The sequence below is a fragment of the Podarcis pityusensis genome (assembly GCF_964106645.2).
Source record: "Podarcis pityusensis genome assembly, chromosome: 8".
Classification (NCBI taxonomy): domain Eukaryota; kingdom Metazoa; phylum Chordata; class Lepidosauria; order Squamata; family Lacertidae; genus Podarcis; species Podarcis pityusensis.
Window position 1 is genome coordinate 65,507,390 of NC_138033.1, and position 15,496 is coordinate 65,522,885.

Genomic DNA, 15,496 nt, shown 5'->3' on the forward strand with positions numbered 1-15,496 from the left:
ATACCATTATTTTCTTGCCAGCTGGTGAAAATTTGGCCAACAAATACAACAAGGCAGGACAAGGGGTGTCCTGAATTGCTGCTGCTGCTGTTTCTTAAAGGGTAATCTACTGTTGTTTTATTTCTTTCCCCACCCCTCTCCTTTTGGGAAAAAAAAATGACGAAAAAGAGATGCATTTGGGCTGCTGCTCGCAGTAACCGTAACGTGAGCATGCTAGTCTCCGGGAGTCACGGAGGAAGGTCTGCAGGCTGGGCTGCAACATTTCAAAACAAGCAAGCATGGGCTGCAAGATCAACGCCGTTGCAAAAGACGTGCGAGCAGCTGGTCCGAGATGAACACGCGAGATAAGGAGAGCGCAGGAATTTTCCGACGCGCTTTCTTCCTTAGAGACACGGATGAGCGCAGGGAGACACGGATGAGAGAAGAGTGAGACACTTTCCAAGCTGCATGCATCTCTCTCTCTCTCCATTCCTCCTCCCTCTCTGACGCTGTAGCTTTTCCAGGGATCTCTGCCTTTTTCCTCCTCCCCGCCCTCCCTCCCCTCCCTCTCCTGTCTCTTCCTCGCTGGGCTTTGCCTGCCAGTCTGCTGAGCACCTTTCCTGCGCACCTTCCCGAGCCGCGAGCGCGCAAGCACCAGGCAAAAACAGGCTAGGCAAGGAGCCGCAGCCTAGCCAGGCAGCCCCCCAGGAGCCTCCCGGCCCCCCCTGCGCCTGATCCTACTTCTGCCACCAGCCGCACCCCGGACACGACCCCTGCGGGCCTGCCTGAGGGACTTCGCCCTCCCGGAGCTGCTACTTGCCGCCGCTGCAGTCTCGCCCGCCTGCCTGCCTCGCTCTCCCGGGAGCTGCCTCGGTGGAAGCGACGATGTCGGAGGTGCTGCCTTACAGCGAGGAGAAGATCGGGCCCTACGGGGACGGCGGCGAGGTGGGGCAGATCTCCTTCACCTGCCGCCTGCAGGACACCAACAACTTCTACGCGGGGGGGCAGACCAAGCGGCCCCCCAAGCTGGGGCAGATCGGCAGGAGCAAATGCGGTGAGCGCAGCGGGGCAGCGATGCGGGGCACATGCGGGGTAGACGCAGAGTAAAGGGGGAGCAGCAGGCGGGGGGAGGCTGTCGTTGGGCGCGCTTGGAAACTGCACCCCAGCCTCCCCATTGCTTTGAGGCAAATTGCTGGGCCCCTTCCCCCCCAAAGTTGTGGAAGTTCTTAACTTTTCCAGATTGTGGGGTGGCCTGTGAGAGCTTGCATCCCCTTAGTTACAAACCCTTATTTGCAATTTCTCTGGGTTCTCCCACCACCAGGAGCTCCCATGGCGGAGTCCTAGGTGTGCTTACTCGAGAGTAAGCCTCATCATGTTCCATAGGAGCACATACACCCCCCCTCGATGTGCTGGGAGCGCAGCAGTGAGGAACGACAGAGCAGCTGCTTTGAATGCAGAAGATCCAGGGTTCATTTCCCCCCTCCCCCCCCCCAGATATCGCTAGGTAGGGCTGGGAATGTACCCCGTCCGAAAGCCTGAAGGGCCTCTGCCAGTCAGTGTAGGTAACCCTAAGCTAGATAGACCAACGACCTGACTTTCAGTGCTTCTGTTAAAACCGGCCCCTTGATTAGAGCCACGAGGTCGGGCATCTTGCTTTGTTTTTAGAGGACGGGCCACAGCTCAGAGATGGAGCACCTGCTTTCAATGTCGAAGTTCTCCGGTTCAGTTCTTGGCATCTCCAGGTAGGGATAGGGAGCTCCCTTATCTGAAACCTGGAGAGCTGCTGCCAGTCAGTGTAGGTAATAGAGCCAGATCAAACAACGGCCTGACATGATATAAGGAAGCTTCCAGTGTTTTTTTGTTCGCAACAGTTCCTGTGCCCTTATCTGATTCTGAATTAGATAGGACCCCGGCTTAAAGCACCTTCCCACAGATAAATACACCCTTAAAAATGATCCATATTTTTCTCCAAAACCACTTCCTTGCACAACAGCTGGGGTGAAACTTGTTTGTGCCGTAGTTCTTAATATGTTTTAACTCAGAGACGACCCATTGAATTGAATCGACTTAAGTGGTCCGTTCATTTCAGTGGGTCCACCCTGCGTTTGACTGATGTTGTACGCAATCTGCAACTGTTAATTCTTCCTAACCCTGCACCCGTTCACCCCCTCGCCTTTTCTCTGCGCTAAGCCCATGCAAACCTTTCTGCTCTCCTTCTCCCTCCATCCCTCCGCAGACTTTTAGCTGTTCACCCCATCCACATATCCTGGATCCAGAAGCACCCGCAGCAGGGGGGTCCTTGACCTGGCAATTTAATCTTAAGAAACATGCCCAAGGCAGGCTGGATGTGTGCTTGTGTGTGTCAAAAGGATAGAAGCTTAAAAAATAAATAAAAGGAGTGCCCATTCCCAAAGATGGTTGTGAGGTGAGGGTCAGGTGAGGAGGCGGGATTTAAAGCCCAATGCATGCAACTCCTGTCCAGGAAGAGTTTCTGCAGTCTCTGCAGCAGTGCTGGGAAAGGGCCTTTGATCGGGGCTTCAATGGGGCCAAAGTGCTGAGTGAAAAATCACCCTTCCTCTCTCTGTGCAAGAAAAGAGCATGCACACACATATCTGACACTCATTTACCGAAGAACTGGTTTTCCATAAGCTCCTACCGCAGTGTCAATAATATGGAGTATAAGTCTGCGTGTCTCCCATTCCCATGTGCTCCTATCTCTCACAGTCCCTATAAGACCCAGTGAAGCAAAAATATCTGGAGTCAAATGAATTTGCTGAAATTGGAAGTTCTTCTTCTCCTGCTGGTGTCCTCGGTGTATGTTAGCATATGAGAGAGAGAGAGAGATTGAGATTGGTCACTGTCCTCTAAGCGCTTACAATCTAAAATGTGGGAAATTAGGCAGTGAGGGAAGGAAGGCTGTGGTGGTAATTACAACAACTTTGGCTGCTGATGGTCAAGAACAATGTTTAAAACGATCAAGAGACTTGTGGCACTTCAGTTTGTTTTGGTGCGCAGTGCTTATGCCAAAATAAATAGGTAAGCCTTTCGGGTGCCACAAGTCTATTCCGTTGTTTTTGCTGGAACAGCATGGCTGTCTGGAAATACAATAATATAGAGGTGTGAGGTTATAGACTGGGCCATTCTCCATTTTTGTGGGGGGGGGGAGGGGGGTTGGACCCCACCCCAAGTAGGTGGGCCCACTGCACAAAAACCATGACACCCCTTTCACCCATGTGCAGGTCCCCAGTGGGTTCCGCTTGAGATTCTTATTGACGTAACAGTAGTAAGTCTTGGAGGTGCACAGCACTCTGCTCCAAGTGATGAGTTGGGAAATATATTATTGAAAGGCAGGACCTCTGTCTCCTCTTGAATCCTTAGATCCAGTTCACTTCTGTCAAATGATTTGGTGGAGAGAGGAAATGGGTTGGAGGTACCAACGTTCAAATTTAAGATTTTAGAGAGGTGGGCGCAGAGGAAGGAAAATAGGACCCCAGTAGGGGACAGAGATCATCAATGGACCCTTTCCACTTACAGCTTTCGACTTGCTTACGTTTTTCCTTGAGACTGGAGGGTCTCACCCCAACATAATTAGGGCTTAATTATAATGAGTTGAAGGGGTGTGTCTGTGTGTGGTCTCTTTGTGCATCTGATCCTGCAATTAATTTTAGGATAGTAATGGCACTAGCTAACCTGGGACTTCATATGCATGTTTTTTGGTGGAGTCGGTGCTTTTTTGTTTTGCTTACAAAAAAGAATCTTAATTTGATACTCTATATATCACTTTTGAGGTTGTAGATTTTGTGACCTTCGAAAGAGCAGATTCTCAGTGATAAACTTTGCAGGCACTCCTCTGGAAAGAACAGCACATATTTGGACTGAAATCATCTTTTCAGAAAGGAGTGTGTGTGTGTACATGTACGTACACACCCTACAGTCATGGGGAGGGTGACAGCAGATTTTCTGAGTCACAAGTAAAAAACGTTTTGTGACTGCAACTCTAATTTCACTCACTAGGTAATGATCCCCTATTGGACATAGTGTGACTGGAGATTAATTTTTATTTTATTTTTGCGTGGAAGAGGGATTAAAAATAATTGCAAATGATAAATGATGGTTTTCAAGGTGAGTAAATGGATGCAAATACAACCCACACACTTTTACTCCCACTAATGCCCTCTGAGACAAATCCACCAGGTAATTCTCCTTTACAAGACCTTGGATAAATTGTTAATCTGATCCAGGGCTCATTTCTTTGGACCGTCGGCTACAGAACTTTAGTTCTCTGGTTCACATTTGTCCCTTTCTCATTTTATCACCCATTTCAAAGCCCCGCCCCACCCTGTGGCTTCTCACTATAGGGTGATGTCAGCAATTAAAATCTAAATAATGGAAGCTTCATAGAATCTTAAATGCTCTGCTTTCTTTTCTTTTTATCTGCTTACAGTTGTCATTGAAGACGACAGAATTGACGATGTCCTCAAAAACATTTCAGAGAAACCACCTCCGGGAGTTTAAATCTTTCCACAGAGACACTGAGTGAAAAGGAGGGGGAAGAAAATGATTGACCTTTTATTATTGGGTAAACAAAAAACAAAAAAGGCAAGCAAACTAATAGCACTTTGAAGTTATTCCTTGCTATCCTGTGACCCATCTTGCGAAATCCTTAGGAGCAGGCTCGGAGGCAGACAGTGTGAGATGAGGAAAGCAGTTTTACTCATGTGTGAAAAGATTAAAAAATAAAAAATAAAAAATCCAATCCCAACTAGATTCCAGGAACTGTAAAATGCAAACCGTACAAATTGAAATGTACGAAGAAGAGCTCAGTTGTCTAAATTAAGACCGGTGCTCCCCTTTTTTTCCCTCTGGATGATGAGTAATTGGGAATTTGGATTTTAAAAAGTCCCTTAAACATACAGAACAGAAAAAAGGCAGGGAATCTAGCAGTGTTTTCTTGGAAATCTTGGGAAGTGTCACTGTTTATACTTGTTCTGAACAAGCACTTGTTTACATGGTAAAATCTTGCAAAAACAATTCCATACATTTCCATACAATATGCTCTCCATCTCCATTTTTTTAAAAGAAAATGTCTGTATTTATGAATGTGGGTGGGGAAAGGGAGGGGAAAATAATGATATATAATTATAATTATAAATATATATCTATATATCTATATCTATATTTAATTCTAGCTACCTTTTAAAGTTTCAGTGGAATGTACGGAACCAAAACTTTTCTAAGGAAGGGATTCTACAGGGAAGAAATTCTCTCAGTATTATTATTTTCTGAAAACAGATTGCAAATCTGGTATTTCACTGTTGCAGGAGGCAATTGTTCTTAAGGAGATAGAGAAATTTAATTTTATATGTGAAATGGGGGCAGAAAAAACAAAAGATTGTGCATCGCTTTTTCTAATGACCACAAGCAAGCAACGTGGGCTAACTGCTTTCTTTCTTTCTTTTTTAAAAAAACTGTGACTTTATTCTCTGTCACACAAAAAACACCCCACCCTGCAAAAAAACAACAACAAAAAAACCCCATCCCAAACCACAATACAGTGACAAGTGTGCCAAATATTTTGAAATGCCAAAAGGCATTATTCTTTTTCCCTTTTCCCATTTTTTGTGATTTTGAGTCCACGTAAAGATGCATTTTTGTACCTGAATAATCCTCTTCTTTATAAAGGCTCTTTACTGATCTCTTTACGTGAAACACACACATACTTATGGGAAGCTGACTTTCGGAGTCTCCTCCATTTTCTCCTTTTTTCCTTTCTGGTTCTCCTGATTGTACTTCAATTTTACTTACTTTTTGCATGACCTGCAAAACAAGAGGGGAAATGCCTCTTCAAGTGAGGAAATACTTTTTTGCCGTTCTCTTCGCATAAACTCTGGAATGACCTTTCAATGGGTAGTCTTGTTTCCTTTACTTATAAATATCGTGTATGTTGCACTCCTTTGCACAGGGCTATTTCTGAAATGTATAATAAAAAAGGAAAGAAAAAAAAGAGAAAGAAAAGAAAGTTCTTGTGTTCTCGTTTCATTTTATCCTTATAACAGCCCTGCAAGGTAAAACAAGCTGAAAGATAGTGGTTAGATCAGTCTAAGTAAGCAAATTTAATGGTTGGGCAAGGATTTGAATTCGGTAGCCCAAATTTTCCCGTTTAAACACTGCATTAGGGCTGGTTGGTTCCTCCCCCCCTTTTACATTTTATGACTTCCATGACAAAAGTCCGTATTGATTGATCTGCCAAGAAACTGGATAACTCCTTTCTTGATTGAAAACCAATACCATCTAATCTTCTGCATGTGAAAACAGGAACATGCTTGTAAGAGTCCTGGCCTCATCCCAAAAATTACTACTTCTGCTATTACACATTACTTAAGGCAGGGATGGGCAGAAAGTAGAGTGGGGTCTACTGGAAGAAGATCAGCAAAGATATTTGACTCAGAACTGTTTTAAAAACATCAACATCAGAAAGACCCCCATGGCTAAAAAAATAATAATATTAGGCTGCTGAAAACAGGAGTAGATTTGCCTGTGAAACAATTTGTGTGGAAGTGCCAGTTATGTTACTGCAGACAAACTGAACTTGTTCTCAGAGGCCTCTTAGGGTCTCCCAGATGTCCTTTTTTATTGCATATCCATGATAATTTACGCTCACAATGCTATCAGGCTGTTCATAACCTCCCTTTCAATACTAATTTGTGCCTGCAAAAGCTTTGGGGCAACCACCTGGCTGAATTTCCATTCAGTGCATATGCTGTAATTTCCCACCCTACAAATATTCTGTTCCATTTTGTTTTGGTCCCGCCTTTGCTGCACTACAGCCCCTCTGGATAGCAATAATGTGGCATCGCTCGGGAAGCATCATAGAACATCGAACAAAGCACGATTTCTCCACTCACCAATGCACTATTACTGCATCAAGAAGGTGTTGCAGAAGACACCAACTTGGGAGGGGGCCACATTCTGTAATTCTACACCTGTGTTTTTGAGCCATTCTTTTGCACCAAGATCCCATGAGCTTAAAGTCAGTCCACTAGGAGCAGAGAACCTGTGGCCCTTCAGATATCATTGTGATGTCCAGCTCCCTTGAGGCTCAGGTTATCAAAGGGATGATGGAATTGTAGTCTATCAACATCTAGAGAGCAACAGATGTTTCCCATTCCTGACTCAAGGTCTACCCTGTCTGCTATATTCATGCAACAGGCTGCGCTCTGCTGATTTCAGAGCAAAGACTTGTTTATCTTTTTGGTTAAATGCATGCTTGGAGTGGGGAATTCCCCTGCCTTGCTATTGACCATTAGGCACCATTCAATATCCTTCCATCAAGTGTAATGTGAGATGTGGTGGCTTAGGGGACAACCCAAACCCAAGATCCGCCAGGCAAAGGGAGTTAGGATCTGATACATTCCCTGCTCACTCCACCAGTCCCAGCATTGGTGGGCTATGACAGCACAAGCCCCTCATCGCAACTCAGTTAGAGTTAAAGGTAAAGGTAAAGGGACCCCTGACCATTAGGTCCAGTCGTGGCTGACTCTGGGGTTGCGGCGCTCATCTCGCTTTATTGGCCGAGGGAGCCGGCGTACAGCTTCCGGGTCATGTGGCCAGCATGACTAAGCTGCTTCTGGCGAACCAGAGCAGCCGCACGGAAACACCGTTTACCTTCCTGCCGGAGCGGTACCTATTTATCTACTTGCACTTTGACGTGCTTTCGAACTGCTAGGTTGGCAGGAGCAGGGACTGAGCAATGGGAGCTCACCCCGTCACGGGGATTCAAACCGCCGACCTTCTGATCAGTAAGTCCTAGGCTCTGTGGTTTAACCCACAGTTAGAGTTACACCAGCATAAATCCCTCACCCTGGCTTATGTGGCTGAGCTGGGACTGCTGAATCTTATACCAGTGTAAGCCCTGAAAAGTGGGCATTCTGGGGGAGGGACTGGGCAGAGGGGACTTACCTTGGATCCTAACTCTGTTCAGTTCAGTCATGTGACCTGGCAACCTGGCAGAACTAATGCCAGCAAAAAAGGATGGTGTTAGTCAAACTCTATTTAAATGTTTGTTTTCCCCTCTGCCAGGCCCAGATGGGCTCAGGCCAAGTGGCAGAAGCTTGGAACAGGGGTAATTTATGCCAGTTTAATTTAAACCGGTGTGAATCCCTCTGGCTTCCTATATTTAGGATTGCTCTGCTTGTAGACAAGCATGGGCATTGAAATACATGTGCTCTAGATGGCAGGAAACCGAACATCTAAGAAACCCCGAGGCAGTAAAGTTTAGCTGTTGAACCCTGAAGGATAACACAACAACTGTTCACACTTTAGCAAGACATCTTAAAGAGGAAAAAATAAACAGGAAACTGGGACTTGTCCTTGAGAGTCTGGGACTAGGGTCTTTCCACTTAGCCATTGCCAAGAACCGGGAAATGTATCACCTGAAAAAGAGATCAGGAAATGCCACAGTTTTGCATAAAATGTGCCTATGCTGATTTATATGGGTAGATGCAAAATTAGAATGCCTTTAAATAGCAAGTCATGTCAACATAGCGGAAAAGTTGGAGGCTTGGTTAGCTGTGTGCCAGCTCGGTCCAAGTGTTTAACTGTTGATGGGCAATGTCAAGCCCCACCCATCAGTCTCACCAGACCCTGCTTTGAACTCTCCATGGATTTTGCTAGGCTGGATTGTGTCCTTGGACACTGATAATGCCTCTTGCTTGTTCACATAGAGGATAGAGAGGCAGTTTGGAGAAACTAGCCACCTGTAAAATTTACATTCATTGCTCCACCCACTTTTGGCTCTGGCCCCGCCCACCCCTGGCATCTGGTCCTCCAGAGGTTGCGAAGAAGGGGATGTGGCCATCCACCTGAAAAAGGTTTCCCACCTTTGCCTCGATCAATTGCTAAAGGCAAATCAATTAAGATGCTGCTTCGCGTTTCCAAGAATTAAGATCCAGCCTTACTTAACTTGGTGGGTATAATTGGATCTAGCACTTCCCCAGTTGGCAACTTTGTGGATCTCTCTCCATCTACCTCCATCCCTCGAAAATGTACCTCAGCTGCTGCGTGTCAACAGATTGTAGCCTAAAATGGGCCCGCTGTAAAGCAAGCAGAAGCAAGACTCAGGGTGACACCTTACTCTACAAATATAGTAAGGAAAGAAAATCTAAGGGGCAAAACCCCTTTAAAACTTTCAAAGGTTGCTGAGTAGCCTCAAAAATGCTGACTGAAAACTGGAAATCAATAATGGGTAGGAATGGAAAAGGAAAACTGGAGATGGAATGGAGTATCCTGGCAGAGGGCATGAGGAAAGCTCCTGTTAGGAGGGAAGGATAGACTGGAACATTTGGCTGCAGGTCCCACTTGTTCAGTTAGGGGCAAAACCACAAGCTGAGCCTCCCTCTATAGAGCTTGGCTCTTGGGTTCTGGAACTGCAGCCCTTGCCTTGAAAATCTCGGATTCTGCAGACAAGAGAGGGAGCACATGAGGAGAGAAAGCGTACGTGGGGCACACGGCATTTGAACAAGATCCCAGATGGACACGTGATGTGCCCTGCTCAAAGGGAAGGCACATTAAGCATGAGCTCTGTGTTAATTGCAGGGATTAAAAAGCCACGGCGAGCCTCATCGGGCTTGCAGGGAGAGCGTAAAAAGAGGCAGTAACGAGCATGCCGTGTGATCCCCCTGGCTTCAGAGCGCCAGAGGAAGGAAAACTAGCAAGAGGCTGCTGTTAGAAAATGCACAAAAGGAAAGCAGAGAGAGAGAGAGACCGAATTGCAGGGAGACAGTGTGGTCATCTAGTCTTGCCTCAAATGAATGCCATATTCACAACTCAGAAACTGCTTTTGTGTCCAGTTGTATTCAGCTGCTTCTAGTTTATGCACAGGCCATGAAACCCTCCTCTCCTTCCCACTAGGTTTCTCTCAGCACCCAGCATTGAGAGGCCTCCTGTCTCTGAGCACAGAAACGTCTTTCGCCGTCACTGCTCTTGCATTTAACCACATGTGCACCAGGGACAAGGGATGCATAGTGGATATCTGGAGATATAGGGTAAAGAGGAAAGGAATCTCAAGGCTGTGCATGCGTACATCATACATTTAAAGCACGTGGCATCACCTCACCCCCAGAATCCTTGGAACTGTAGAGCCAATGTGGTTTGGTGGTTAGAGTGTCAGACTAGGAGCTGGGAGACCAGGGTTCAAATCCCTACTTGTCCATGAAGCTCAGTTGTAGGGGTTGTTTTTGGCACTCAGTCACTGCCTCTCAGCCTCATCTCCCTCACAGGGTTGTTGTGAGCATAACATGGGGGGAAAGAGAGCCACAAGACTAGGGTTCAAATCTCCACTTGGCCATGAAGCTCACAGTGATTTTGGGAGCTGCATTGTGCCTAACCGACCTCACAGGGTTGCTGTGAGGATTAAATGAGGAGGGGGAGAGACTTTTCGCCTGGTGCCTAAAGGTGTTTAATGAAGGCGCCTGCTGAACATCCCTGGGGAGAGCATTCCACAAATGGGGAGCCACTGCAGAAAAGGCCTGTTCTTATGTTGCCACCCTCCGGACCTCTTGTGGAGAGGGCACACAAAGAACGGCCTCAGGTGATGATCTCAGGTAGGTTCATATGGAGAGAGGCGGTCCTTGAGGTACTGTGGACTGAGCTGTTTAAGGCTTTATAGCTCAGAACCAGCACTTTGAATTGGGCCCAGAAACTAATTGGCAGCCAGTGCAGTTCGGCCACGATTGGTGTAATATGCTCAAACCCTCTTTCCCCGGTGAGCAACCTGGTCCCTGAATTCTGCACTAGCTGAAGTTTCTGATCCATCTTGAGAGGCAGCCCTATGTATAACACATTGCAGTAATCTAACCTAGCTTCCATTCATCTGCATGTGGTGAGGCAAGCCCCCAGTTTCCATGCAGACATCTATTGCCGAAAGCATGAAATTAGGAGATGCAAGCAAAGCAACCTCCTCCTAAATACCTCCCCATGTACCAGCATCAGAGCAGAAAGAACTGAGAGGAGAACCGTTTGCTTTGGCATGACTCTAATGCTCTGCCAGAGCCAAAAATCTGACTCTTCCTCTGGCTGGCAAATGAGGGTTACATTGCACAGGGGTTGAGAGCCAGGTGGCCAGGCAGGGCAAAAGAATCATCATCTAATTTCTGCCAGGGGTGAGTGGATCTATCCATTTCATTTTCTTTCACTTTCTCATTTTTCCAATCCTACGTTCAGTTCTCAACTTTTCCTCATGTGTTTGAATGTTCCACATGAAAATTCATCGGCATTTCAGGGCCAGCCTCTCCCAAGATATACACAGTTGGCAAAGGAATTTTCCCCACCACAATGTTTTGTGGGGGTTTTTGTATTTTGGTTTCACTAATACATGTATTGGGGGATGTGGGTGGCGTAGTAGTGGTCTAAACCACTGAGCTTCTTGGGGTTGCCGATCAGAAGGTTGTCGGTTTGAATCCTTGCGATGGGGTCAGCTCCCGTTGCTCGGTCCCAGCTCCTGCCGACCTAGCAGTTCGAAAGCACACCAGTGCAAGTAGATAAATAGGTACCGCTCGAGCGGGAAGGTAAACAGTGTTTCTGTGCACTGCTCTGGTTTTGGTGTTCCGTTGCACCATATGACCCGGAAACACTGTCTGCGGACAGACGCAAGCTCCCTCGGGCTGTAAAGCAAGATGAGCGCCGCAACTCCAGAGTCGCCTGTGACTTAACAGTCAGGGGTCCTTTACCTTTACCTTTACCTTTACCTTTACCTTTAATACATGTATTAATATGCACACTTTCCTCTACCATATGCATTTATGTAGACCTTACCTGGCTGGAGAAACTGCAGTGCAATTTAGAAAAGTGCAGATTCTGAAGAATGGCTGTGTCTTGGTTTTGTGTACTGTTTCAGAAACGGTGCATTTCACAGGTCCACCTTTAAATGCAAATGGAATCAAATTTCTTTTGGGATAAGCAGCAGCTTTTAATTAACACTCACTGTCTTTAGAAAAAGAAGCCACAAAAGGGTTAAGTGGCTTTTCTGAGCTAATCTGAGCTTTTCTCTCCCATTTCCTCTTTCCTTCCTCTATAACCAGTAATGGCTGATGATTGTAAGTAAATATCCAGTTTACACTTTACAGCTGTGTCTGTGTTTCTTGGAATGAGATCAAAACCTGCTCTGCAACCATCCCCCCCCCCCCCGCATCCCTAATTACCACCTAAAAAACAAAAAATAAACCATTGCACAGAGATGTAAGGTTAGGAGCTATTCTGAAATGCTACAAATCCAAATTTCTGCCTGGAGTTTTGGAGTTCAGAATGACTTGATTGTAAAATGGAACCAGTGGATTAGGAATTTGGCAGCAGAGTACAGTGGTGGCTGCTGTGGCTGCTCTGGTGGTGAGCAGTTTGCTCCTTGGATGCTGGATCTGCCGCCCGAGGCAGCTGCCTCACCTCACCTCATGGGCAGACTGTCCCTGGTCCCAGTTGTATGTCCCACCTTCATTGAAAGGTGCCTTTTCAGTTAAAGGGGCCCAGCCCATTCCAGCAGTCCTTTGCTCCAGGAGACTCTGGTTGTATTGGGGCTTCTGAGCCAGAGGAGGGTGATGCAATGTTCTCAAGCGGGATGGGCACTTGTGCCATGGGCTCACATGGCAGTGGTGTTTCTCCAGGACATTCAGAGTCCTCATCCTCATCCCCAGAAGAAGGCGGATCCAACCCCCGGGACCATGACAGTCACACGGGCTTGCACAAGTTTAACGTGTCCACATTGCTGCCTAGGCAAAGGAGAGTGGGCCCGCCCCAATTCTAAGAATGGAAGCTGACTGGGCTGGCAACTGAATCTTCCTCCAATCATGGCAACAGCTGTACAGCACCGCAACCTCCATCACAGCTGAGGGCAACAAGATAGTTGGGTATGTGGGGTACACCCAGCTCTGCCCCTTAACAGAAGGGAATGGTTAGGGGGGCCAGGAGAACCAGCTCTGTGTGTGTGTGTTGTCCCTACTGTCTCTTGTGTCTGCCAGCTAAGACAGTTGCTGCATTCTGCCTAACAGTAGGGCCAGACACACACACACACACACACACACACACACACACACCTACACACCTGGCGCCAATAATCCGCACAGAACACCTTGCACAGGAGGGGGGGCCTGAGAGTGAAAACAGTTCCTTGTCTCATTAAAAGCCTGCAAGGTAATTTTGCAAATAACATAAGAAGCCGTTCTGAAGAGATTTAGCATCTTATCCCAACTCATTTCAAGCCTCCGGAATGCGTTCCTTGAGCATCGTTCGAATATCATTAAGAGAAGTCAATCCGCAGGAAAGGCGGAGAAAGGAAAGGAAGGGGGGAGGGAATCTTGTTCTAGGGGTTGATTGGATTCTCTCCCTTTCCTTTCTGAATCTGTAAGGAGCCCTTCCGCAAAATGCACCTGTCTGCCTAATGATGGGTTTGGGTGGGGATAGAGGAGAAAGAGAACAGGGGAGGGGGCTGCCCGCAGCAGAGCAGAGAAATTAAATTTGGTTTGCCTTCAGTAAAAGGCCTTAAACACACACACACACACACACACACACACACACACACACACACACTACACAATACACCATACTCCCCAATTCTCTTCCCACACATAGAAGTAATTTTGTCAAATCTTTTGTCAACTTCACCAGGATGAGCCTATTACTTCGGTGTGCTATTTAGCTCATTCCGCTCTGAACGACCAGCCACAGACTATATTATATGCCTGGTATTCAACTAAAAGCTGCTCAGAGTTGACCCACTGAAATGATCTAAGTTATATGCATTCGTTTTTATGGGTCTGCTCTGAACAGAACTAACACTGGATACAATCCCATGCTTTTAAAAAGGAAACGAATGTTTCCCATCTCAAACTAAATGCATCCTGAAATAATATTTATTGGGTTCAATCTTCGAGGGAGGGGGGAAGAGCGTGTGCCAACAGGATAGCTCGCTCCATCACAAATGTTTGGCATGTGAGTGCATGTGTGTGTGTGTGTGAAATGAAATGAAATGTGGGGAGACAAACACAAAATCTGGTGCAGATTCACAAATTCATTAATTGGGACCAATTAAGAAAGGGAAGGATTTTTAAAGATAGAAAATACCAAATGGCAGCAAGCGTATCTCTTGCTCCAAAATCAAAGAAATGGGAGGAGGGCAATGTCTTTGAAATGCCTCATACCAAGCCCAACTAATGGACCATCTAGCTTAGCTTCCACGGCCTGGTAGTCCCACCCACCCCAGATATTGTTGGATCCTAACTCCCATCTTCCCTGACCAGTGGCCATGCTGGCTGGTACTGATGGGAGATGGAGTCCAGCAACATCTGGAGAACGCCAGGGTGGCGAGGCCGTTGGACACTGAACAGCGGCAACTCACTTTTCACCCCAACCCGAAGATGTCAGGGGTAGACCTTTGGGTCCTTTGCATCCAACATGAGCTACAGTCCTTCCCCTAACCCAGGAAGCTGCCACATCTGCCCTGAGGCATCACAAAATCCCATTGTCCCAAGGAAGTGGTGGCTTAGATGAGATGGCAAGAGACAGGCTGTAAGGTGGAGCAGACTTGGAGTGGGATCACATCATCAGGACCCTGGACAAAACTGACAGTAGCTACACTTCAGCACCATGGCTAGCGATCTTGGCAGTTAAGGCAAAGCCTAGGTCTAGGTGAGTGTTTCCCAAACTTGGGTCTCCAGCTGCTTTTGGACTACAACTCCCATCATCCCTGACCACTGGTCCTGCTAGAAAAGGATGATGAGAGTTGTAGTCCAGAAACAGCTGGAGACCCAAGTTTGGGAAACACTGGGAAACAAGAAGCCTTTTCTCCCCTAGAACCAGATCATCCCTCCCAGACTTCGCTCCTCCCTTGAAGAGTGGAAAGCCTTGAAGGGGCAGCCAGATAAAAAACCACTTAAGGAGGGTGTGGCCTCTGGGAGAGGGTGTGGCCCATGGAGAGTCATGGGGGCCAAACAGAGAGCCCTGGAATGCCACATTTGGCCTCTAGACCTGAGGTCCCCACCCCCCACTGTTGTAGAGCATGTGGCTCAATGGGAGCTGTCCCGGGTGCTGAAGCTGCCAACCTGATTGAGCCACAAAGTATTTTTGTCAAGGGCAGGGCAGGACCACATGCCACACAGCTGTTTTTATGAAGAGGGCATTGCCAGTTGACCCTCGGTATTACAGAGGAAGGCAAGGGAGGCCTTTTTGGGTTGGTGACCCCCAGGCTAGTCAGATGCCTGTGCAATTTCACAGGCAGAGTACAGTGGAGATAAGTCAGTAGCTGGTATTCAGAGGTACACTGCCTCTGACCATAGAGTTGCCATTGAGCTCTTTGTCACTAAGTTAGCTAAATCACTTTATCCTACTCCTCTGTTGAAAAGGGCACCCAGAGCAGGGAGCAATAAGCAGTAATGAGGCAGTCCCTGCCCTCAGGATTGCAATCTAAAAGACATGGCATAAAGATTCAGGAGGGATGGGAGATGGGGAAGCAAACCTAGGCATTAGTTTTTAA

The 15,496-nt window shown here is 47.0% G+C and overlaps 1 protein-coding gene across 1 annotated transcript; it reads left to right on the forward strand.

Moving 5' to 3' along the window:
* Nucleotides 1-269: 269 nt before the first annotated feature.
* On the forward strand, nt 270-5,998 carry CAMK2N1 (calcium/calmodulin dependent protein kinase II inhibitor 1). The gene is made up of 2 exons (XM_081016612.1): nt 270-1,033; nt 4,424-5,998. Exons 1-2 carry the CDS (start codon nt 865-867, stop codon nt 4,492-4,494), a joined length of 240 nt encoding a protein of 79 aa, XP_080872738.1. The 5' UTR covers nt 270-864; the 3' UTR covers nt 4,495-5,998.
* Nucleotides 5,999-15,496: the final 9,498 nt, after the last annotated feature.

Bases quoted from the DNA above. Each gene is read 5' to 3' on its own strand.
- CAMK2N1 (XM_081016612.1), top strand. From the start codon at position 865: ATGTCGGAGGTGCTGCCTTACAGCGAGGAGAAGATCGGGCCCTACGGG. The intron at 1,034-4,423 runs GTGAGCGCAGCG...ATCTGCTTACAG, and splicing joins GATCGGCAGGAGCAAATGCG to TTGTCATTGAAGACGACAGA.